The sequence below is a fragment of the Thermobia domestica genome, chromosome 7 (assembly GCF_964235325.1).
Source record: "Thermobia domestica chromosome 7, izTheDome1.hap1.1, whole genome shotgun sequence".
NCBI classification, from domain to species: Eukaryota; Metazoa; Arthropoda; class Insecta; order Zygentoma; family Lepismatidae; genus Thermobia; species Thermobia domestica.
This window is the reverse complement of record NC_137460.1, coordinates 113,861,484-113,888,800: the sequence shown is the minus strand read 5'-3', so window position 1 is coordinate 113,888,800 and position 27,317 is coordinate 113,861,484. Positions and strand designations below refer to the sequence as shown.

The 27,317-nt window shown below is 35.1% G+C and overlaps 1 protein-coding gene across 1 annotated transcript in view; it reads right to left on the bottom strand.

The window, feature by feature from the left end:
- Positions 1 to 401: 401 nt before the first annotated feature.
- The window catches only part of LOC145688925 (acylphosphatase-2), a 31,652-nt gene continuing 4,736 nt past the window's right edge, over positions 402 to 27,317 (bottom strand). The window contains exons 2-3 of the mRNA XM_081763092.1: positions 23,020 to 23,146; positions 402 to 961 (exon numbers count right to left, since the gene is read on the bottom strand). Of these exons, the coding sequence (XP_081619218.1) occupies positions 847 to 961; positions 23,020 to 23,146 (242 nt within the window). The 3' untranslated portion in view covers positions 402 to 846. The remainder of the gene's footprint in view (positions 962 to 23,019; positions 23,147 to 27,317) is intronic.

The window sequence follows — 27,317 nt, the reverse complement described above, 5'->3', positions numbered from 1 at the left end:
TAGCATCGCTTAAACCTAAAAAGGTTGGCTAATCCTGTTGTGCAGGGTTGGCAGCCACACAAGAATTTTTATAAACGTATAGAAATATTTAGTTTCATCCAGAATTAAATTTGAAAAATAAATTGTACATTTTCGATATAGTATAGTGGTTTATCACTTTCTTTTATGCTTTCATGTTTATTTCCCCTCCAAATTGCTCAACGTGATATAAGTAGCCAAAGTCTTTTTTTTTTTTTAATTGACGTCACGGGAAACCACGAGATCAGCGCCACTCTTTCTCAACATGTCCGAATCTGCTTGGCTTTTACTTTTGTAGCCCATAGAACTCGAATATGTACGTCAATAAAATTTTTGTCTGTGCCTTTGATTAACGTTCAATCTAAAGTTTATAATAAAAATAATTTTATTAACTAAATAAATTCTTTATTTACAACTTTGCCTACACAGTTTTATAAAATTTCATACATTAATAGTAGTACAATTAGAAAAAAAATTACCACTTCTACAACAATTTTTAATTTTTTTTTTTTTTGATTTTTTAAAATTTTATAATTAGAACTGTGGAGACAAATAATATAATATACACAGTTGTAATACAAAGTAATAATTCAGCTATGTTCTTGAGACCCTTACGTACGCGTAATATCAAAAAATAAGTATTAGTTACAGTAATTTCACCAACTTCTTTTTATCCGGAAAGCTCTGCGAATATTACATGTAACTAAAAAACAACATCCATCCATTCCTTGTACTTTTACTATTGCACTGAAGCAATAGCCACCCATTGACTATCATTCATCCCACCCAGTCAGCAGCCATACAAAGTCCTTTCTCTTCGTTGGAAATTTAAAACCTGATGCTGAAACCACGGAATTCCTGACGAGCAAGGTACTCCCAGTTGCTGAATTCACAGTGGTCGATTTTGCTGCCTGGGCTGCCTGTCTTGGAGAGCCACGTCACCCTGCAAGTAAAACAATGAACAAAATGGTTAGTTTTATCGTCTGATTGCAACGGAACAATTCTAAGTTAACTTCACCTAGTCGAAATTAACGTAAGGCTAGTTTTAGACGGAAGCATTTATCGTAGCATTTCTCATAGCACAAATCGTATCATCGATATCCTACCGCATAAAGTAGCAAATGCTATGGCATTTTCCATGCCATGGCATATTCTATGGCATTTCTTGTCGATAGAACCTGTTCTATTTCGTAGCATTTTCCCCAGCATTTCTGGTCCGATTGCAGCGCCGTGGTGTGTTAAAAAGAAGCGAAAGATTTTGTGCCAAATATCCATGCTCTTTGTTTTGTGTGGAAAATTGAATTGTAGTAAAGAAAAATGAGTTGGAGTAGGGATGCTCTTTGTCCACATACTTCTCTGTGATGTTCTTTTATTAATATGACCGGCGAGAACTGTTGTTACAATTACTATAGCTTTAGCTAACTCACACTTACTTTCGGAGCCATAATTGCGCTCTTCTTCAGTGATTTGTTTGCTACGTCACGACAGATGCTTATCAAAATGCTACCGTTTGAAAGCACCATATACTTTTGATGCCATAGAATATTATATGAAAATTTTGGCAGCACATCTGCTACGAGAAATGCTACGATAAATGCTTCCGTCTAAAACTAGCCTAACAGAGCCTAACTTAAAAGACATGGCCAACTATTATACTAAATTTCTCCATATACATGATCACCAACTCTCATTGGGTAATTAACTTTTAAAAAAAAGATTGTAGGTCAACTAATAAACCTCTATATTACCAAAATCAGTTTAGTTTCAGATTTCTTTACACAGATTTTGTATGGAGTTGCTAGTAGACAAGTGACTACCACAGTCGCTTTTGGTGCATTGTGGTCATGTGTTCGAATCTGGTAGCACTCAGGATAGTGTTAGAACGTATAAATAAATCAATATCAGCTCTTAAAGGATGTCACAACAATCAGAAATTTAATTTTATCGCCACAAATTAGAGAAGAAAGCTTTCGTAATGTACTAATACTTGTATACAGCTTCCAGAAACTTCTTTCCCTTAGGTTATATATATACGAGGAAGAATCAAACGAAAACCGCAAGTAATTTTGTAATTTCTGCCACTATTTTACTGCAGGCAGAATGTTTTAGTTGTACATTATATTTCTTCATAGTCCCCTCGCAGTTCAATACACTTTACGCCATCCGATAGGATACTGCGTCAGAAAAATTCGTTTGGTTGACGCTGTATAGAACCATTCTTATCTCAGAACAAAGTCAACATCACTTTCCCTGGAGAGGGCTGGCTGCGAAACTCCTTTGGTTTCGGCGAAGAAGAATGTCGACATTATTTGCATACATGTTTCGTCTCCGGTTGAAAGTGATGCGCCCAACCTTCATTCTGGTGACAATAAGAGCTGGAACATCTACTACCTTCTCTTCATAACGCCTCAGCAGTTTTTTTTAAACATGTATCAACACGACGATGTGTCAGCTGTTGAGGAACCCACCTGGCGAACACTTTTCTGTAACGGAGTGTGTCATGTACTGTATGTTCTACTGAACGGCAGCTCATATTCAGCAAGAAGGCCATATAAGCCAAGCTGACATGCCAGTTTACCTGAATAAATCGATCTTCTGCGGGTATGAATTCCTCTGTCGCAACTCGATAAGACTGAGTGGGACGGGGAGTATTAGTGAATAAAGTATGCTGTGAATTTCTTGCAGCACCATTTGCCTCTGCGACAGATAGGCGTCCCCATACTTCGTCTTCATTCTTCGATAAATATTAACCGCTTTCATAATTTACTCCATAGAAATCGAATTACTCCTGTTCCTCCTAGATGCAACTGTGTAGTGGTGCCGCCATATTGAATCAGTTGTTACTCAGCTCCAACGTTATCTACCGTCACTACTTCGTATTAGCAGCTCGGAAAGATGTCATGGACTGTGCCTGCAAATTTCCAAACGCTTAAAGAAAAAAAATCAATGGCACTTTTGCGATTTTCATTCGAATCTCCCTTGTGTATATACATCTATCAGATTTGACTTTTGGCTAGTGTTGTAGTTTCAGTTCGTAGGGCAAGGCATAACTTCTATTAGCGTACAACATTGAAACACAAGATTAAGATTCACGTATAACTAGTACACAAATCTTGTTACGAAGTGTTCAATATTTCTTTTCCTGTGGGATACATGTAATTTTGATCATAGACAAAGCAACGAGGTTCGCTTAGGCATTAGTACACATTAATCTTAAGAAATGCTTGAAAACAATGATAGTAAGAAAAAAACTGTAGCCCCACATTCTCCATTTTAAGATTTTTTTTTGTAAACACGAAGAAAACGGAAAACAAAACAACTTTCTTTCTTAAACTAAAATTTAGATTATTTCCTGGTTAGAAAAGGCTAGGAAGTGAACTAATAGTAATTATTTTCCAGGATTTTCTTATATTCCATATATTTGAAAGTACGTATGACATTATATCCGACGTGCTTTAAAATTGCCTCAATATAAGAAAAGCTAGCATTTCATGCCATTTTGAAGTTAAAAGCAGCTTACTTCGCTTTCTTCGTGTTATTTACTTAAAAATGGTTAGTATGTAGAAAGATCCTTATCTATTACAGAAATAGAAACAAACAAAGATTTGGTGCACCTTAAAATGTGCCTAATTAAAAAGCACAAACTCATTAATTAACAACCTATTCCATGTACAGTTGTGTAAATTAAAGTGTAACAAATTCAGGTCTAGAAAACTAGAAATATGGTGTTGAGAATGTATATGCTGAAGATGCATCACTCTGGTAAACGTGCACTCATTTAACCGTCGTGGGGTATAGTGTCATTGAGCTTAGTTTTTAATCCGTCAAATTAATAATTTCTTCTATTTGTATTTGTTTGTTAGTTGTTTAACTTAGAATTCGAATTACATGGATCCCAGTAGAGAATCGAACACAGGTCACCCGCACCATAGATATCAACATTTCCGGAGTTAGAGATTAGTGCTTTTCTTTCATTTTTCAACTGCAGTCAATGACGAAGCAGTAAAGATCCTTATCTTACATTGATAACTTGTTTCTAATTGGGTTAAATTTAAATTTAGCGCTGCTGTTTAGCAGCGAGCTATACGAAATATCAACTTATAGTTTAACTTGGGATCCGAATCACATGTGCTCCCGCCGGGATTCGAATCCATTTCTCATTTCTAATTAAACGAAACATGCGGTCTCCCAGAAATCCTTTCTTTATTGCAACTGACTATAACCTTGTAAAGAACACATATTTCGGTGAAATAAAGTGTACTGCATAGTGATCTGTAAATTTTACCTGGCAATACTACACGCGCAGAGGGCTGCATGGCTGATAAGTCATGTGGTTCCAAGATGGTATCGATTCAGACTGTGGCACAATACAAGGCGGAAATCGTGCATTTCAGTGGTTTAAAAGTTCAGCAGTGTGTACCAAGAAAACCAGCTGACATCAAGAAGTGACATGTAAAATTTCTGGAGACAGGAAATATTTCTGTTAGGTACATTCTGGATAGGGAATTCAGAAGCAAGTAGATTTGCCACAGATAACCCACGTCATAGCTTGCAAGGTCACCAGATTTAAATCCGTGTAATTTTTGGGCATGGGAATATGTCAAGAAGGCGGAATTTTACTCCGAAAAACCAAGAGATCTGGATAATATTAAAATAAAGATTTCTACAGCCTGCGAACATTTAGGATAAACAGCACTTGAAAGTCATTCCGGGTTTCAGAAAGACGTTTCCACAAAGGAATCGATGGTAACAGTGCCCAGTTGAAAGTGTGGTGATTGAGACGACATACATGTAATGTTGACAACTAAAAGTTTAAACTGTTGTGCAGTACAAACTTTATCTCTATTCGTTGCAAAGTTATAGTAAATTGAAATAAGGGAAGAACTTTCGTAAAACTCGGTACATATCAAGGCTCCTGTCCTAGTTAACACCATCTTCCGCAGCTTCCGAGGTAGTAGTTCGACCACTATTTATCCACGAGGTACTCTTGTACTTAAGGATATTGTTTATTACTTATTTACATGTATTTAAAACTTGTATCAATCATTTCCTTCTCACAGAAAGCAGAACTTTCATTTAAGATTTTATTTGTGGGTTACGAAGGCAGCATAGCTTCACGTACTTTCGATTAGATAAGGTTAGATTAACCATTACCGAGAGCCAAGTGACCAGTAAAAACAATTAGGCCTAAATTTAAGCCCAGCAAAAGTTACTACGAATACTAAGACACTACGTTGTTATGTTGGCTGTGGTACAACTTTATTTATAAACAGCTAAGAATGCTAGCTTCAGCCTACAGGCACGTGTCGTTGTAATGAGACAAGGAAGGGATGATGAGAAGGGCTTTCGGTCGTAGTATCACCTTCCTTCCAACTATTTGGACGTGGAAACTATTCTTGTTTTCATTAAAAAAAAAAAAAAAAAAAGGCTTGGAAAGAACCAGAAGGCAACAATGTTACACGAGCTGGAAAAGAATTGAGCAATTTCCTTGTTCTGTAGTTTGAAAGATTTACTTTTCAACTGAAAAGGTGAACAATTGTTCACGAGTTGATAATAATTTTATGCTATGCTTAATACCTTGATAATAATCCGTTTTTGGATAAGGAAATCAGGATTACTGCTAGGGTTTCGAAAATAAGGAAATGGAATAACTTTTTTCATTACATTTTTGGATGGTTTGGAGTTCAAGCCAAGATGTGGGGGTAGGGCGCTTATCTTTGATGCAAAGGGTCCCTGGTTCGATTCTAGACTATGGATTTTTAGTGAATAGCATCGAATCCTTGTTTTTACTTGGGGTTCTTCCGTTTCCTCTCACATTCTCATTCCATTAATTTCTTTCATTATCATTTACTTTCATTGAAATGAAAAAAAATGAAATGAAATTTTTGAGTTTTACGTCTCACGATTATGCCGGCTAGGCTAAAGGAGACGGTGAGGATGAGAAATGAGTGAAATGATGGAATGGAAAAGTGGGAGGAAAGGGGAGAACCCGAGAAAACCCACGCACACGGTGTTTGTCCATCACAAAGTTTACTTAGCGGGAGCAAGATTTGAACCCAGGACCCCATGCACCAGAGGTGAGCGCTCTACCAGTGAGCCACTGTGGCCCCTCCTACTTTCATTAATTATCCGGCTTCTTTAGCATATAGGGCATAATCGTGGGACGTAATACTGAAATATAGCAGCATGTGCCTTTTACTAGCTCTTCACGCCCCCAAGTTGGGAACAATTGAATTATATAGTATTACATCTATACTACACGGAAACTAAGTTGACGAGTACCATGAAGCAATGAAAACGTGACGCGCTATTATCAAGCCTTTTTCATTTTGAAGCCAGGACGCAGATTCATCTACTACAACTATCTTTGACCATAAACTTTGATAGTTTAGTTATTGAAGTTAAGCGTTCCTTTTCAGCGCCGTGGACTTACGGGTTTAAGGTGGAATCTGAACCGCCATTATGTGCTCGAACTTTAATGTTCTTCTATCGGAAATCGAACCCAGGACCATGTACACCAAGGGTTGTATTACTTCTACAGTATTTTTTTCTAGATTGTAAGTGGTGTGTGTACCAAGATTCGTTGAAATTGCTACAGGCATTCCAGAGTTATGCTAGAACAAACATACATACGTACATTTTATAGGTCTAATACATAGAAGATATATATTAGTTTAAGGTCCCACGATTATGCACTGAAGCTAAGAGAGAGGATGCTATTGAGATGAATGATAATGGTAAATCGAAGAATGTGGGAGGAAAGGGAGAACCCGAGAAAAACCCCGCACACTTTTCTTTTTTTTTTTTTAATACAAAATGCAATTGGTGGGATCAAATTTTCATATTCATACTTTTCTTTTATTCAATGCACATGCAGTCAAATCTTAAGATCATTAAGGAAGTTCTTATGAAAATCCTTTGATTTGTTTTTATTTAATGGCATTAATTGTATATACATACTCCAATCATTGAGAGAGATCTATGATCTTGAACTGGAAATTCGTAGTTTTCTTTTTTAACCTTAATTGAGATTTTATGTCATAAGATGCAGACTTAGATCCTAATCACCTATTCTAGTGACTTTTGTTTTAAACAATTGTTTTGTAATATAGTAATTTAAATGTAAAACTTAGTAAAAATGATGGGGATCATAATGAAAGATAGCGGATGAGTTGATTTTTGTAGTTACCAAACTACTATAATAACGTTTTTAACAATATTTTTCTCCTTTTGGTTAGTGCCTGAATAAGCACTTTTCACCATCTGTGTATACGTAATATATGTTATCATTATAAATGTGGGTATGGAGAAACTGGATAAAACAAGTTGGGTCGAAACCAAACAGGAAATTCTAGGAATAAGGGAAAAGGAGGACGATATTAAGAGTTATCAAAAAGAGAAACTGTTTGAGCCATTTTCTGAGAAGGAACTGTCTCTTGGCTGATGTGATATAGACTACGGTGGAAGGAAAAAGAGTGGAGAAAGCTCTTACAATAGAAACGAGTTATTTCAATGCCAAAACAGAGAGGTAAACTGAGGACCGGGGTGCATGAAAGGTTCTCAAATTTTGGCAAGTGATCTGGCAATAATGAGCGAACATCTGTAGTGAATGATAGGATCTAAAGAAATTAAATATATTTAAATACTTAGATTCCACTGTGAATAAGAATGGAAGTTCAAATGCGGAAATATTGCAGAGTTAAGGTGGGATGAATTAATTTGAAGAAGATCTCAGGTATTCTTTGTGATAAAAGAATAGGTGCCAAGGTGAAAGGAAAGACCTACAAGATCGTTGGCGAGATCCACAATCCTATACAGATCATAAACTTAGGGAAGTAAGAAGCTGCAAGAGAAGAAACTAGACGTGGCCGAAATGAAGATGCTCAGATGGCTGTGTAGTGTTATCAGTTTGGATAAGATCAGAAACGAAAGAATAAGTGGTTGCGTTAAAGCGACTGAGATATTGAAGAAGATAGAACAGAGAAGTTTATAGTGGTGTGGTCATGTTATGAGAAGAAATGATGATAATAATTCGGCAAAACAATGGGGAAGATGGAAATAGAAGGCAAAAGAGCAAAACCAGAAAACAAGATGGGTAGATTATGTGACTATGGACTTATAGTCTGAAGGAAAGAATGATGTTTGGGGAAGAGCAAGTTGGGAGCAAATTAACCAAAACTTCGACCGCGTATAAGCGGTAAAAGACTGTAAAAGAACGTGTGAAGTTAATGAAACGTTTCGTTTAGCCTTTAACTGTTATGCCAGGAAACCAGAAAGTGCTGAATTGACGGTTTGATTTAGCCACCATTTAAATTTGAAAGAAGTTTCAAAAATTTACCACATAACCGACACAATGTAAAATTTTGTCTCTTTTAGCGTTACATGCCATGGAAAATACTGCAACTGGTTCTTTTAATGAAGTTTCGGAACATTAACTAAGATTATAAGCGATTTGTTTATGAGCATCTTCTATTCGTTTTTTCACTTTGGGATTGTGCCAAGTTTTATGGTAAAACGAAGTAGTTGTTTGGCACAGTGACGCAAGTTCGGTGTCATAACATTTTTTCGCCGCAGCAATAAAGCTGCAGAATGCATAACAGACAGACAAAGGCGTCAAAACAAAGTTATTTGTCTCTCTTTTGATGTTGATTTCATTTTCTATAGTTTTAAACAATAAAAGAAAAAAATGTATTTGAACTTTGGTTTTTTGTTAGATTCTTTTAACGACAAGTGATTGCAATTGATTTCTTTCATCTATGTGTTTGGTGTATTTTGTAATAACAAATCGCACTCCACAGAGCATTAACGGTGTTGAGTTCATAGGCTATCTTTATTTTATAACCATTTGATTTACATGGCGAATTATTACGACCACGCTAGTGCAGTAATGTTAGTACGTCCGTCTCTGTCTGTCTGTTACTTACATACTAACTCTTGTACACTCATGTCCAAAATTATTGTCGCATGTCTATAAATATGTTGTTGTAGGAATATAATTTGATAACGAATTCGCCCGGTATTTCTTTATAATGTTAGTATGTGTATAATCTGCAAAGACATGTATGGGACAAATTTCATGTCAAAAGAGCAGTAAATAAGAACAATAAAACTAAAATAAAACTTTCTTGTCCATTTAGTAACATTTTGTTTTACTCATTCTAATTTTCGTATTTATGATTCTTTTCCCATGAAATTTACCACAAATATACATTTTTCGATTATATACATAATATAAGTACCCTGCAAAATCATTATCAAATTATATTCTTAAAAGAAGACAGTTATAGATATGCGACAATCATTTTGGACATAAGTGTACCAATGAGAATGATTGAATTCTCTTTCTTGCACTATACAACTAAGCCCGAGATTCTTAATGGAACCAGTCCATTAGCATCTTCACGGGTAGCAGTGAGTTTAACGGTGGCTTTCCATATCCCGTATATGGAAATATGTGCTGAGTCTAGATTTGTTTTTTTTTTTAAAGGTTAAACGAGTTTTTGAGGTTAACAATTTTTTGGTTAAACTTCACAGATTTGTGGTATGAAAATCTTTTAGTTTAACGTCCCACACTGAGCTGGATTAATCCATCTGGAGGCCGGGGCTACAAGAAATATGTGGCCCCTGCTGACATCACCTAATACTTTTCTGTGAAAGTACAGCAGGAATGTTAAAGGAATATTTTTCATATTGTTGTACGCATTTTATTTTATGATGATGATTCTTTTTTTAGATAGCCAGTTCAGATTTTGATCAGAGTGGAGGACCCTATCCACCTGGAGGCTTGGGGCTAGCCCCCTAAGCCGTCCCTTAATCCGGCCCTTGTCCCACGATTATGCCTTGTACACTAAGGGAGACGAATGATTTAGGCAAGTAAATGATGTTGGAATGAGAAATGTGGGAGGAAATGGGAGTACTCCTAGAAAACCCATGGACACGATGTTGTCCACCACAATCTTATTTGGCCGGCGATCGAACGAACCAGAGTTCCCACGCATCAAAGCTAAGCATTCTACCACTGAGCCACCGTGCTCCCAAACATGGGATATGAGACTGTATATGAAGCCTACAGCAATGGTCGCCAAACTTACGAAGCTTTTGAGCCACCGTGCCATTTTTAAATCCTACTGTGAGCTACCAACCAAAAAGAACTACCAACTTTTTCTTTTTTCAAAAAATCTTACATGTGCTCATTGTCTATAAACTTATATTTTTTAGTAAATATGAACTCAAACTATCCAAGTTAACAAATATCTAATATATAGAAGAAAAACATAACCAGACGCGTTAACCAACTGTGAGATGAGTCTGACAATGGCAGTTGTGCGCGAGAAACAAGCAGTTGTTGTCGTCAGCGCCCCCTATCGTTAGCGTCAGCTCAGCAAAGGAATTAAGGTTAGCCACCGAAGAAGCGTTAATGCAGTCTACCGAAAATATCCCCGTGAGCTACTAGTAGCTCGCGACCGAAGGTTTGGCGATCACTGGCCTGGAGTATTGTTGCTGTTTGGCATCAGTTTAACCTGAAGAAAAGCTTCATAAATCTGATCTTCTTAGCTGTCTTAAGTAGTGTTTATTTTCTGTTTTCTCATAGAAGGGGATTAAAGCCCCGTAATCCTCTTGGGTACGCCTCTGTGACATCAAGTATACATTAAAAGCAGAAAAGAGGACAATGTGTTGCTTTTCCTTCAAAGAATTGTCATCCGAAATCCAAACCAACATCTAAGTCAACCTAATCATATACATACATATGTAACAGTGCGACCATCACTTCTGAAGTGTAGGTCTATATACTATTTTGGAAAGATTAGCTCACCTTCTAGGTTTGTGTTAGTTTTAATGGCTAATTTATAGTGAAAGTTCTATCTATATTGTTTCATTGCGTTATACAGTGTTTTGCATAATGTTTTCCCACTAGCTTCGGAAGTTAATCCAGCGTGACGTTTACTTTGTAGGCCAATACAAACGACGAAATTTGCAATGCATCAAGGCGCTTCTTTTCACCGTAGTCGAAGATATTTAGACTCTAATCACAACATAACTTCAGATTTATTCCTTCCTGGAGTTCATCCACTTCTAGTTTGGTTTATTTACGTTTCTGTGAGCCTTGATACGATTGGTAGCTATAGAAATGTGCCCACCAACCAATCTTGGTTGTTGAGTTTATAAAATAATCTCCCTACTGACAACTGATCTTTCTAACAGTTTGACTCATACGTAATCTATATCTTCACTATTAGTCTCCCTGTTCTCAAAAGGCAAAAGGAGCGAAATGGCTGTTGATGAAAAGTAAATATACATCCTGTGGGTTAAGAATAGCAAATCCTGACACGAAAGACAACAGAGTTGATGACTACAACACTCTTTGGTCTTTTTGTTGTGCGGAAATGAGGATAGAGAATGTTAATTGACAGGGTAAAGGATGGATGCCAAATGCTTAGATATAATTTTTTCTTCTTGTTAATGCTTCAAATTTGCTTCCTGTTTCATTTGGCCTCTATTAACTACATAACAATTTTCGATAACTTTATACTCTTAAAGAGATTTTAAAAGTAGCTGCTTGAGCAGCTTCTGACAACGAAATATACGTAGACTATATATATATATATATATATATATATATATATATATATATATATATATATATATATATATATATATATATATATATTACTTTTATAATTATAAGAAAGTCATGGTGTCTATTTCTAAGGAATATTAGTTGGTATTTTCAAGTGAATAGGTCTGTGTATTGAAGCTAAATATGAACTCCATTATCTGTGTATATACACATGGTATTTATTATCCTAATCTTGGGGGCACAGTGGCTCATAGGCGCAAATCTGTCTTCAACATTGGGGGGGACGGATAAGACGTCCCCATATATATATATATATATATATATATATATATATAGATAGATAGATAGATAGATAGATAGATATAGATATAGATATATATAAAAGCGATGTTCAAAATATTTATGAAGTTGAAAAACAATGTTGTGAAGGATCAGGGGAGAAGAATTGTCTTCAGTGACGTATTTAGGAGGCTATCGGGCTCATTCTCCCCTCGAAATAATTTGTTAGTTTTACGCATTCCACGTACAACAATAATCCTTCTTACCATTTCTAAGAATGTCATTGACTTTCCATTTTCTTATGCTTTTTGTTCAGAAATAATACTCTATTTGTCAAATTTCATTCAATGTAATAACTGCGTCCTTAATTGTTCTTTCTGTCATCCTTTCTATTTTTCTGTTTCTTTTTCTTGACGTTACTACTTTCATTTCGCCTATCATACTTTATCGACCGTTGTCAGTTGTGATTGAAGTTGGCCGTCATCAGTAACACCAAAACTAAGAGGAGTTGATAAGCGAAACTAGTGTTCCACACCAACATGCGCGGATATCAACATGACAGGACTTTAGTTATTATAACAAAGGAACAATTATATCGCTTAGTTATTTTTAAAAGAAGGAAATATTTGAATTAAAGAAAATCAAAACGGGGGAATAATTAGCCCGGGAAATTAGGACGGCCAAGAGGATGCTTTCTTTTTCTTGTATGAATAGAATAAAGGGTTAGATTCACTTCTAAATTTTTGTGTCATACCATATAGGATTTATCGATAATTCTTGTCATTATAACTTCATTTTATGCATAAATTAAAATATATTTAATTCTCAAACTCAGGTGGGCAATTGCCCACTTCCTTCCTTGTGTTGGGCATAGCCCTCAAAAGAAAATCCTAAATACGCCATTGGTTATCTTCAACATTGGAAGGTGGGCAGATTTGAGGCTTATTCTAGATAAGGGAGATGAAACTCATATTACGGTAGATGAATCTGATCAACTGTTGTAGAGTATATCATATATTAGGTGATGCAGATGAAGTAGTAGTACATATCAGTATTACAAGTCACTGCCGTGAAAACATTCTGAAATCTGAATACATGCATATTTATAATTGGTATGTTTCTAATTAAGCATCCACAAAGATCCACGTTAAAATCGTTTTATAGTAATATAATAATATAAATGACGACTTCCCCGAAACTATGAAGAAAGAATATCAATTATTTATGACGCAACAATACTTTTTGAGCAAAATGATTATAATCTCAATAACATTACAGGAATCGTTTCAGAAATCTGATGCATGTCATACTCTTTACTTAACAGATGTAACCTTAAGATTATAGAGAAAAATATTCCAACAATTGAATTCTTTTCTTTGCTTATGAAACATCCTCTCTCAAAAGAAAAATTGGGACACGCGGAAATACGTAGGAACAAACCATGGTTCGAACTAGCAGAGAAGAGAAAACAGGCAAAATTACGTTGGCTACGTTGGCTACAAATGAAATAACTACACAAAATTTCGTAGACATCAGGCGAGGAACTTCCAAAACTTTTAGAACAAAGAAACGCGATATTTTGAAAGCTAAAATTTAAGAACTTGAAGATAATAGTAAAAATAAAAACATTCGAGACATGTATAAAGGGATCAACGAATTTCAGAAAGACTATCAACCTCGTTCTTATATATGAAAGAAAGCAGATGGAACAGTTCTCACTGATACAGATAGCATTTTAAATAGATGGAAAGATTTCTTTGACGATTTGCTTAACATGCAGCCAAAAACTAATGGAGAAAGGAAGATACACACCTCAGAACCATATATTCCAGAACCTAATCGAATAGAAGTAAAAATCGCTATAAAGAAATTAAAGAAACCCAAATCTCGGGTGTAAACGAAATTCCGGCTGAGCTAATTTTAGCTGGAGGCAAAAAATTGTGGAACAAGATACACAAACTCATTCACCTTATCTACAACAAGGAAGAATTGCCACAAGAGTGGGAAGAATCAATCATTGTTCCAATCCACAAGAAAGGCGACAAAACTGACTGTAATAATTATCGAGGCATCTCTCTTCTGTTAACATCCTATAAAATCCTTTCAAACATTCTATTAGCAAGATTGACCCCATACGCAGATGAAATTTTTGGAGATTATCAGTGTGGATTTAGACGAAATCGATCAACTATCGACCAAATATTTACCATTCGCCAAATACTCGAAAACAAGTGGGAATACAGTAGTCCGGTATATCAACTATTTATTGATTTTAGAAAGGCGTACGACTCGGTTAGGAGAGAAACATTGTACAACGTTCTTACAGAATTTGGAATACCGAAAAAGCTAATTAGATCAATTAAGGCATGTTTAAATGAATCCCAAAGTAAAGTCCGCGTAGGAAAATTTTTGGCCACGAGCTTTGACGTTAAGAATGGCCTGAAACAAGAAGATGCGTTGTCGCCATTATTATTCAACTTTGTCCTGGAATACGCTATAAGGAAAATCAAAGATAGCAACCAGGGCTTAGAGCTGAACGGTGTTCACCAGGTTATGCGTACGCTGATTATGTAAATTTAGTAGGGAATGATAGGAGAAAAATAGAAAGAAATGCAGAGGTCTTATTAGACGCGCTTGCATGGACATGGGTTTAGAAGTAAATGCAGAGAAAACTAAATACATGGAAGTGCGTCGGGACCGTAATACGGCAAATTATGTATGTGTTAAAATATTAAATAATACTTTTGATAAAGTGGATACTTTCAAATATCTAGGATCAATATTAACAGACGAAAATCATATTCACGAAGAAATTAAATGTCAACTAAAAACAGGGAATTCGTGTTATTATTCAGTTCATATGGGGAGGAAGGGTTAACTGTAAACTAGCTTTGTGGTAGAACGCTCACCTTTAGTGTTAAGAGTATGCAATTCCATCCCTGATTTTATAAGTTTGTGATGGACAACATTGTGCTTGTATGTTTTCTGGAATTCCTCGGTTTTCTCCCACATTTTCATTACATATTTTTTTCCTATAAATTTCTACTTTCATTAATAACCGTCTTTTTTAACTTAAAGGATTTAAGTGCGGGATATGTTATTAAATATTATTATTTTTTTAAATCAAATTTAGTCCCGGTATATGCAAAGGCGACGTAAATAGTGATTCTCACCTTTAATTAATAATTTTGCTGTTGCAAAAGGCCCTAAAGCAAAATTAACCTGTCAATTACAATGCAGAAATACATGGCAATTTGTACTAAGTGCAGCCTAAAGTTCGTTGAAAACTGTATCTAGCTCATGCTTTTATGAAATCACATGTAACAACATGTTTTTACGTTTAAAAAAATACTATTTTTATCTGTTCAGTACCTCCTTAGTGAGTTTGAAAAGCAATACGGAAATGAAGTAAGTCTTAGAGAATGTAGAACATTAGGCTCAGAGATATTTTGTACGAAAATGTAGGTTAAAGAGGTGGGAATGTATTCAAGTCGGTCTACAGGGAAGTGTACTGAGAGCAGCAAATACTATTTCACTTACGCACTCCATCTCCTAAGATTTCTTTTTTATCTTACTGCTATTTCACTGCAGCGGATATATTTAGCCTCTCAAAGGATTTAGGTAGTAGGAGTGCGTATAGATAGGTTCTGGCGTATTTAATTGGTTTTACTCTCTTTGTAAACAGCTCTGAATAAATATTCGTGATTTCAGCAATATACTAATGCCTGTCCTAGTTATATTCATTTGTGTTTCTATTCCAAGATTGCTTTTTTCTTACTTTTTGTACATGATGAGTAATTTTAGTTGTAACACGAAAGAGTCTTTCCACTTGCAATTGTGTTGTACTTTCTACGGTACTAAACGCAATGGTTTCCACATCGAAATTTTATCTTTTAGTTTTCAGTTCTAATAGGAAGTAAAAATGTCGTTAGTTTTACTTTAAATGCTCTCTGTACCTGAGTATCTTAAAATTTTGACTACTGTTGAGTGATCATACAGTTCAGTCCATAAGTTTTAGGAACAAGGCAATGATTTTTTCTTTTAATTAATATAATGGGAGAACCCAGAGAAAACCCACGCACGTGGTGTTTATTCACCTCAAAGCCTACTTGGAGCAGACTAGGATAGCAGCAGGGACTATAAGTGCTAGAGGTGTGCTTTACCTCTTAGGCACCTCCAGTGTTATTTTGGCAAATGGTATAAACGCTAGCAGAGCTGATTTGCTTTAGTACCGAAGGTCATTTATTTGAAGATAATGTTCTGTATGTGGAATAAAGGTTAATGAAAATGTAAATTAAATGAAATCTTCAACTTTCACGTCCCACGTTTGTGCTGGCTAGGCTAAAGGAACCGGTGATGAAGAGAAACGAATGAAATGTTGGAATGAAGTAAGTGAGAGGAAACTTGAAAATCCTCAGAAAACCCACGTACACGGTGTTTGTCTACCACAAAGATGACTTGGCGCGAGCTGGGATCGAACCCCATGCACCAGAGATGAACGCTCTACTACTGAGCCACCGCGCCTCAAAGGTTAATGTAGTAAAGCGTAGTTCGGATTATTTTTGACTACACTAGTATATTAGTTGCCTTATAAATTTTGGACGTGGTCCTTCAAACATTTTTTATGAACATTATAAAAATTTGTTGAATATTGCTTGTAGTAGACAATAATGAATTAATATTGTCATCCAAATATTTTTTTTAAAAATTATATCACCATATTATTGATAAATCTGAAGTTGCTTTTAACTGAATGAAGGTGGTTACGTTACCGTATTATATTACAATAACAAGTGGAGTTTCCTTTCTCTTTATACCGTTCAAAAATAAGTTCCAAACAACTACGTAATACGTGGACTATATCTGTGTGGCTTCTTCATGGAACATTCCAGACACATATGCCAAGTTACGGTTACTGCTAATTATTGAGCACAGCTCTGTCAGCACTAGTGTTTCTGTCATAATGAAAAATCGATTATCCTCTCAACGCAAGTGCCAAAGTTTATGTGAACTTTTCTTTTTCGAACCTCTATTAAACACTTTGTGTCACACTAACGGCTTTAAGTATTAATGAAGCGAAGCTTGTGTGCATGAATTTAGACACACAGTATGCCAAGGACACAGCATAATAAAATTTTAACTGGTGCAGTTTTCTCTTACTAGTTTATTTTGTTTAAAATGCAATGTTTTCATTTGTCGACTTCAACTTGGCAACAATTGAGATTTGAAGTAGAATTCGGGAAATATATTCAGCATTCTGTTAATAGGAGATCCTAAAACATTAATAGCACAAGGTAGAGTATAGTGAGTTTATACAGGTAGAATAAACTGGTTACTCTCACACAGCCTCAATTGTTGCTATCTGTCTCGCGATTTTTATTCATTTATTTTTTTCTACAAGAAGTTATTATTTGTATTTGGAATCTCGTATGTGAAAGAAGCAATGTACCTCTGTAAATCTATTGGTCGGTATGAGTTTTCTTCTTGAACCTTTTCAGAAAATATTATGAGTTGCGCTTTCATTACAGTATTTAATCAAAATATATAAACACATTAGGACTTCCAAATACATATACGAAGTATATTATGGCAATATGGCCTTGTGTCCATCTTGAATAAAGAAAAACAAAGCTTTCTTACAAGGCTGGCTAGAATATTAAAAAATAAACTAGAAAAGTAACGGTTTCGGAAGTATAGCATTCCTCCCTCAGACTACACTCTACAAAAATCGTTCCAAAGCGGCTACCGGGTTCATCCAGTTTCTGCAAACACACTACCTGGGGAAACTCGGTGTCCTCGGGAGTTGGAGTGTTATGCTGCTGACTACATCACCTTATATGGGTCCCAAAGTCAACCGTACCTTTCCCGTGGACCATCTTAGTTTGTTCTGAATGAGAGGAGTCTCTTTTTACCTCAGTATGATAGAAACACGTTGCCGGGTTAATCTTTTCAATTCTAAGTCCAAGTAGGACCTGGAATAATTATGTACAAGTGTAACCCGAGTCAGGTTCGGGCATTACATCAAGTTTCCTTTACTGGTGGTTCGTTCTCGGTTGTGTGAAAAACTTATTCGGGCTCACATCTGTAAGAAAACATTATTTGCTTGACACCTAGCGATGCAATTGTTAAGATCTTGTATGCTGAAAGCAGTTGTAAGTTTACTTGTTTTGGGGTTACTTCGTTCACGGATACAGATGAATGGTTTGAGCTCACGTCCGTTTACTTTTTTCCGTAGTAATACATGAAGGAGTATATTGTAAATGAATGAAAACAAATAGCGAATATTATTATCATTTTCACCCAATATTAAGAAACAAGTTTTACATCTTTTCCACACTATGTTTCTGTTCTAAGACAATTTTTCATGTAAGTGAAAGACTATTTGTTTGAAGTAATATAGTAGCAATTTTACCCGACAATACAAATATATTCTGTATTCATCTTAAAAATAGAATGTTTAAAGATTTATTTCAGATGCCTACTTTTTCTTTTTACTACTTGATATATCTTTCAGAAATGGACTAAATTGATAGGAAGTAGGAATTTGCATAGCTATATAAGGTCAGCAGCGAAAGTGATCTGTGTATTTCCAATTATAAAAAAATACAAATATATTATAACATTATTCCGTTACGAAACGACTTCATACTCAGTTTCCCTGATTGCGGAAATGAATCAATTCGAAAGAATAACAATATATAATTCGTGTTATTAAGTTGCCAAATTTGCTCTATTTCATCCGTAATGTATTATTGTATAATACAAATCAAATGAATTAATTATATAGGCCTACTTAGGTATTTTCCAAGTTGTTACTTACTGTCTTAAAATGCTTTAAAACTATTATATGAAAATAAATATCTTTTGTAATGATTTTGTAGCTTCAATTTGGTTAGATCCTCTTGTTGGTTTATACAAAGCTTTAGTTAGCTCATATTCTAAATGTGTGGTCTTTATCGAACATAAACAAAGACATTTTTTGGCTAAACTCCTGAATATTCCTCTCTGCTAATGCCAATGGAACGAATGTTTACGTTAGTGAGTGATTCATCTTGTTTTAAAATGGTAGGTTATAATAATACATAGACAGCTGCTTTCACATGTCTTTAACACATAGAACGTACTTTTTTTTTTGTAGGGATTCCAGGTTTGTTCTCTTTTCCCTTGGAATGAGTCAGCAACACACTTTGTGTTCACTTTGAGATTGATTGTATTATTCTACTTTAAGCATGAAATAGGAAGCAAATTTTAGACTGGTTTCTCAAAATTACATGTGATTACTAAATGAAAAAATAAGTAATTACTAAGTGCGAATAACGTATTACCCTTACTAAAGGAGAGTGAGGCAACATGAGATCATCGCATGATCAAAAATGTATTTATTACACGTGATATACCCGTCCTTCTCAGTCCTGTGAATGATCGAAATGAGTTGTCGTGTTGCTAGGGTTGCTACCTGAACACGTACATTTGTGTGTTTCGATATTATTTTTTGCTTCGCACTGACAATGCGGTAAATAAATACACTGAGGTGTTAGAGTGACGTGCAATGGTATTTAAAAAGTTATATTAGTTAGATATTAAGGAAGGAATTCATCTTTATTTTATTGGTCATTCGTACATTTTGTCTCCTTGCTTTTTATTCCATTTTGTTTAACGTAATTGGCTCACAATCAGAAAAGTTTGTATTTAATGTTTAGCTTGAATTTGATAGGTGTTAGACGACAGGATTCATAAAACTACAAAGGAGGTATTGAAAGTTTTTTTTCTTACTTGTTAGAAACTATTTTTGAAATTATAAATGTCACGAAACAAATAAATTGCAAGTAGATGTTATCTCATTTTCCGCAGATGTGAACAGAGATATTCCGAACACGTATATAAATGTTGCGGACAGGAGCGTCATTTAGGGAGGGCAGGAGGGGGAAATTGCCCCCCCCCCAAGAGTTTGAGGTTTACGTATACTTTAATCGATTGTCTACTAATATATTAGTACAAAACGTGGAAGTCTTACGTCAGTGGTGCTTTTGCCCCCTCAAGCGAAGTGTGAAATGACGCCCCTGGTTGCGGATGCGGTATGGATTCGGATGTGATATTTTGCTCCTGCATCTGATCAGATCTTTACTCTCCTATTGTTTTCTCACGATGAAGAAGATCCCGCAGGAAATAGTAAAGTTCCAGAAGATAGATTTAATCTAAGCACTTAGCAGAAATAATCAGACACATAGTAAGACGCAATATCGCTGTATTGAGGCGTAACTTTCCATTCTTTCCCTTTGTAAGCTTAATTTGAAACAATTATCTAATATTTCCACGTTCGTACTGCTCAAGAGATTCGGCTTCAATAATTATAATAATTATAATATATGCTTTTGCCGAAGCTCACCTCTCCGTATTTATACATATAAATGAGTTATTTCCAACTGACCAATGTACTTGTATGACGTTAGAGCTCTGAGTAGTCAGCCAATGAGAACTCAAGACGGGAGGAAGTGGGCACTTGATGGGAGTTAAGAAATTTACGATCAAATAGTCATAAATCCACGAGCTGTGTACCTGAAAGAATATTGACTTTACTATGGAAGTTTATGCTTGGTTGCCATCACTGGTTTGACAACGTGAAATTTTTTCTCCCTGCTCCGTAAATGGTTTGTTGTAATTATCAATAACGGGAGAAACAGATTGTGACGTCATAGATTATCAAATTGGAAATATATGATCTAAATACGAAAATCAGAATAAAAGTATTTCTCACAAATCATTATAAGTACCGTACTCACGACAATTATTTAAAATTTAACAGGGTTATTCCATGCATAACCCCATAACTCTTGTTCAAAATAACAATTAGTGAAGTCCCTTGAAATACGACTAATTTCAAATCCTAACTTTAATGGTCTTTAACTTGGAAACCAAAAGTCTGCTTTGAAACATATTTGACATACATACTAAGCAAATCAAGGACAGTTTCAATGCTAAGTTTGATCAAGATCGAGTGATTTTTATATGATATATCGCGAACGATATACGATGTCCTTCTTATTAAATATATACAGAAAAATCAAATAACGGATCATAATATTATAAATTCAAGGATACCGTTGCATATGGTTAGCTTAAGAAATGTAACATGTTCTCTAGACATAAGTATGATAGAAGCTTCCGACTTCTTATTCTCATAACTGGAATTACATTTTGGGATTATTTTCTATTACGTTACTTTTTGGAAATTTACAGAATAAAGATATTCTTTTGATAATACAAGATATTCTTGTATAATCATTGTTAATAAAACAAATATTTAGTGACAAGTGTACGTCACATGGATTTCTATTCGACATCATATTGATATTATATGAACATTAAAGGAACTTAATTATATGGTTAGTGTTCTCCCATTTTAATGTGGAAGATTCATGTTCGATTTTCGGTAGAAGCACGTGCTACATAACTTTCACACTAAAATACTCCACGACTCTCGATGCTGGAAAGGAATGTTTAACTCCAAACTTAATCAAACCTACTGATGTTGGATACAGGCCTACCAGTGCTTTATGGGTAGTTTTTTCTATACGCTATCATAAAAATCAACAATAAAATGTTAATTAGTATCAATATATCAATAAATAAAAAAGTCTAAATACCGATTTTGACACATGGAGCTACTCCATTTTAAAAATAAACTCTATTTTTATTACAACAAAATATTCACTTGAGCCTAATACTACTTCTGGATTTATATATACTAGTGTTTTTAAGAGGTATCGCACCGCAGTTTGCAATACAAACTCATAAAAATGCGATGTAAATGAAACATTGCTTCGCAAAATGCGATACACTTCTAATCATAATTTATTATAAAAGTGAGCTAGTTTTAGAATTAAAAAAAAAGTCTTTCCTTCAAGACAGAACGGTTTTCTTTCGATGCCAAATAAACTACTATTAAACATTCAGTGATAAATATACCCTTGCTCGAAAACTCATCATTTCCCCTTTGTGTGTATTTTAGGTTCTCAATAATACAAACTAGTTCACTATACAAGGTGGCCCAAAAGTAGGTATACGCCCCTGCATTCATCAAGTATAACATTCTAGTTTATAGGTTTCTTTGCTTCGGCTCTTCAGAGTTTCAGATGTTAACAATTAATAAAGAAACTAAGTCTACCTGATGGATAACAACAAGAAATGATACAAAATACAATGAACTGCTTAGTACCGTACTGTATAGCTACTTTTGGACCACCATGTAGATTACACATCATATTGCTGGAGACTGGTCATAGGATTGACGGCAAAGATATCTTGTGTTCTTTGGCATTATATTGCCTCTTGAAATAAAGCGTTTTAATCAGATTTTGAGATGCAATATCTCGCTTTGCGTTTCAGGAAAAAAAGATCACTAGCAAAAGCACGAAACTTTCGAAAAAAAACTGTAGTACTTTTTTCGTTACATTGTTTTTAATTATCATTATTTATCATTATTATTTTTTCCTGTCATACATGATGGTCACAAAGTAGTGTTTCCCAAAACAAGTATTTTTCACTTATTGGGGAAGCGACTTTGCGCTCACCTCTGGCGCTTAGGGTTTCTGGTTCGAACCCAGATTCTCCGGGTTTCTAGGGGTTCTCGTGTTTCCTCTCACTTTTGTCATTCCACCATTATCATCCATCTTATTATCACCGTCTCCCTTAGCTCCGGTACATAATCGTGAGACGTTAAACTTTAGGATTATTATTTTATTGTAGTATTACAAGATCAGATATGGGTGAGTCAAGTAATTTCGTCACTTCCGCTGTCGAAAGTTCCAAAAGTAACATTTTTGGTTCCAAAACAATGTCTTGTAGGTTAAGAAAGCATAAGTTTGTATGATATTTCACTTTATTTTCATTTAAATATATGTCCTTATTTTCCTTATCTTTAATCCATTAGTACTTCAAAGTTCCTTCTTTCGGAAAATCTAAACAATAGTTACTTTTTTTCATTATAATATTTAATGATCAATGCAAAACAACTATTGTAAGTTGGAAATCTGAAGTTCCAATCTTTGTAACTCACTGGAAACAAACGATGCCTGAAATACTGGCGGAACTAATTCATGCTTGATTCATCCATTTAAAATTAATTTTCATTTCTTATTACTTACATTTCGTCTACTTTTGCCTTATCTCCCTGCATCTTTCCTACTATTGTTCCTCTCTTGCTGTTCTTTATCCATCCTCCGATGCCCAATGTAACGCACATATCTCGGGCATATTTTGTGAAGTAGAGCCCTGAAATGAAAGAAGAAGAAAGTACCTTTGTTAGCAAACTAGATATTTAACTAAAAGATTTGTTTCAATATATATATATTTTTTAAATTGCAACTGGCCGTTCTCCGTCTAAAGTATGCTAGTTATGGTTTAGTAAAAATAATTATTCTGTAGATATAACAAATTCAATTTCATCCCGACTCTGAAGTGAAATTGGAGAATATTGAGATGTAATTCCTAAGACAGCTATTCTAAACATATGAATATATGCACATTCAATGGAAAAGATTTATTGTGATACCTATCACGATAAGTTGATATATGTATATATATGTATATGTTTTCTGAGGCACAGGATGCTTCAAAACTAGAATAAAAGCTAGGTGGATACAATAGAATAAAAGCTAGGTGAAGCCATCGTAGCAAAAGTAACACTGTATCTTTGTAAAGTACTGCGACAAATTTTATACAACACAAGGGCGATGGTGATCGCTATCTGGAAGTTTCCTATCTTGAATTGAACTCCATGGTATCCGCAGGGTGAGATAACTCATTTTGATAGGAATGCTTCAAGAGTTCAAGAGTTTGTTGATAATATTAAGTCGTTTTGACGTTCTATCAGCATGACGACGCCTCTCCGCATTACGGGAAGTATATTTTGGAGTATCTGAATTTAAATTTTCCAAATACACAGCTCGGTCAGCGCGGCTTCGTGAAGAAGTAATCCAGCTTTTGGCCTAACCACGATTGACTTTTACCTTTAAGGTTTACGTTAATGTTTTCACGTATGGCGAGAAGATGGAACATCTGAAAGAACACCCAATCGACGTTTGTGTCAGCATTACCACGGGCACTTTATGCCAGATTTTGCAGAAATACTTCAACATCTTCAACAGGAAGAATAATATTTTGAACACCTATTAAATGTAAATAAATTTCCTTTTATCCTATGCATGAAAAGCAAAAGGGCATAGCAGCGCTGCGCTCGGTGACAGAGTGAACTGTTCAACTCGAGAGGATTTTCCATAAAAGTGCGATATCACAGCCTATGGGTACCATTGGTTGAGAGACCATTATCGCCGCTAACCTATAAAAGTTTCCCCCAAGTCCTAGCATAAAGATACAGAGTTAATTTTGCTATATTGCATCCCATTTGGCTTTTATTTGAGTGTCTTCACAGTTTTAGAACATCATACATTATGTAATAAGTACATTTTATACAGTTAAAGAAACAATACTAAACAAAATTACATCAAACTTTTAAGCACGAGAATGAAACAATGTAAGAAATGTGTACAATGTATACAAGAATTAATATACTTTTACATATCATATTTATTTTTCGCAGTGTCGTATCTAAAACAAATCAACTTTTGAGTTACGGCATTTCTCTCGAATTCCCCTTTAGGAGCTGATTTAATATATCTCTTTAACTAGCGTATCTCTATTACTAAGGATAACCGTGACAGAAGGAACTTGATATGCATTGTTTATCAATTTTAGAGAATTATATTTATCTCAAATAACCGTAATTCGAGATACGATACTTTGTAAGTAAAACTAATGTAACTTTCTATTTTTCACATACAGTCTTATCTCAAACGACTTTCTTTGTGGTTTTCTTTCATCTTAATATGTAATTTGTTTTAATATATTGAAGTCAAGATCTAAACATTACTAAAATGTACGACTTATATGAGAAAGAACTTAGCCACCAACATAACATTTCCGATCATTCAATCTATTGAAGAATGTTTAAGAAACAGAGCGTTTCATCCCATTACTCCAAAAAGAATCACTGTTCTCTCTCCGTTAATATTATCTAGATAATGATGAAGCTAAAGCATAGGTGCTAGAAAAATTTGAAGCATACATTGGTGAAAAGAAAAAAGTACTGGAATTGAATTAGAAATATGAGGAAGCTGTGACAAAAGAAAAACACAAAGCTTTTTGTGTTAACTTTGATCTACAACAGGTTTTCCATCTACCGCTTACAAATGAAAACGATGTTTTCTACAGAAGACGATAGGATTTTCTTAACCTGGCCGTTTATGATTTAGCAAGCAAAGATTGTTCTTGTTTTGTTTCGCATGAGGCAGACAATAGGAAAGATTCATCCGAAGTGGCTACGCAGTATATGTCTGTGCAGAAATAATATGAAAAGGGATGTGTTATGGATGACCTTTTTGCAGATGATTGCAGAGTTCAGAACAAGAATTCTATTATTATATCCATGCCTCTGTACACAGTTATTCATAGTACAAATATCAATAAAATATCCTTCAAGTATTTTGAAAGCTTTCATGGACAAAGCCAGTGTGATGCTGCCTACAGCACGATTAATATAGCTGTGAAGAAAGAAAGAAATATTTCCACAACTGGTGCCTGTGTTTAAACTGGCTTGTAAAAGACACCATTTTGAGGTAGTGGAATAATGAGGCCTGTGTTCGCGCTTACTATCCTCATTCGGATTCTGGTTCGATTTCACTTATAGGACTCGTTTCTTACATGAGCCCATATTCATTTATTAAGCTCGATGCCGATTGAATCTGAATGCCGGGCTTGCGACTTGCGCTTGGAAACAGAGTATGAGACAGAGCGGAAATGAACCATCTTTGCGGTGAAAAAGGTGAATACAGTGATGGATGGTAATCAAGTGGAACAAAAATCATCCAGAAGGTCAATGTGTCATATTTGCAGTCGGAAAATTACTTAAAAGTGTATTTCACGAAACAAGATCAGCTCACGAGGTTATGATCAGCTGAGATCATTATGATAGACGACCAGTAAGTGAAGAGGTCATACTGGCAGTACTTGCCAAGTTTCAGACCAACTCTACGCAATCAGTGAGACACACGAGCACTGAAATCGAGCTTTGGAAAAGTAAAAATCTTCCATTTGTAGAAATTTCAGATTCTCCATTATATAACAGAGGATGACCCTAACAACAGAATCAAATAAGCAGATGGTTAATCAGATCGTGCCATAATATTAGTGGGAAGTCACTTGTTGCTAGATTTTCCATGCAATGATTTCAGATTTACCCTGAGGCACTTTCAACAGGGAGTGAAAAGGAAAGTGTCCTACCGCAATTTCCGCCAAAATTCTCATCCGAAGAAAGAACATATCTCATTATCAAACCCAGAAAGGCCAAAATCAGTTCTGTGAGGAATTATTAAAATATTTTAAAACATAGATACTTTTTAACAGAGAGGAAATTTTAAGCTTTCGATTGATAGGTTGTCGATCTAAATACATTTGTAGGGATAATTGAAGAGCACTCGAAAGCACTAATAACCTATATTTTGTGTATGAAGGATGATATGACGATAGGAAAGTGATTCAGAACTTATTAATTTTTTTGTTCCTTCCTAAAAATCTCAATTGTGGCTCATATAGTTTTCAGTACAGAAATCTGGAATGAAATATGAATTCCAGATTTCATAGATGCTATTGCGCTGCTTCTAAACTCTACAACCTTCAAATTTCAAACTTTCCATTTGCTGTTTAGTTAACAATCACTCAATAGCCTAAAGTGTTTGGTCCGTTATTCCAAAGGGCAATAAGTACTCTGTGGGGAAATTTCGTAGATTCGGGTGGGAGAGAATGTACTCCGTACACCACTTTCTGAAACCATTACTACTTCTATGTACTACGGACCTTCACCAATCTCTTCGATTCGTAAGAAATCCCCTCTTTAATATAATTATCAATTTGTCTTCTATCCATCTTCCTTTTTTCCTTCTATCTCGTCCTTAATGAGACAATCCTTTCTCAAGTAATTTCTAACCAGTCTTCTTTTATCTTTTTAATTACTTTCAGTAGAGAATATTCTTCCCACAATTTTCACCAGTGCTTCCTTATCGACATCTAAAGTTTAAAGATATTTGTGCTCTAATTTTTCAGCGAGACAAATTTTTTGTTGGAGAGAGAATAAACGGAACTTCGGTTATTGCTCAGAACACGAACTCCCATTGGTTCACCGAATACAAGCTGCAAGATTTTAAATCTTATTATGAACTGTGGTATACATTGTTCCATAAATTAGGTCAGCACACTTTTAATGACATATATGTATACTTTTGCACAAATTTAGGGAATCGCAGGAATTCCTAAAAATGCATTTGCAGCTATCAATACAACACTTCATGCGGATATCTATAATCAAGATTATTGCATCTTCTTCGGTATC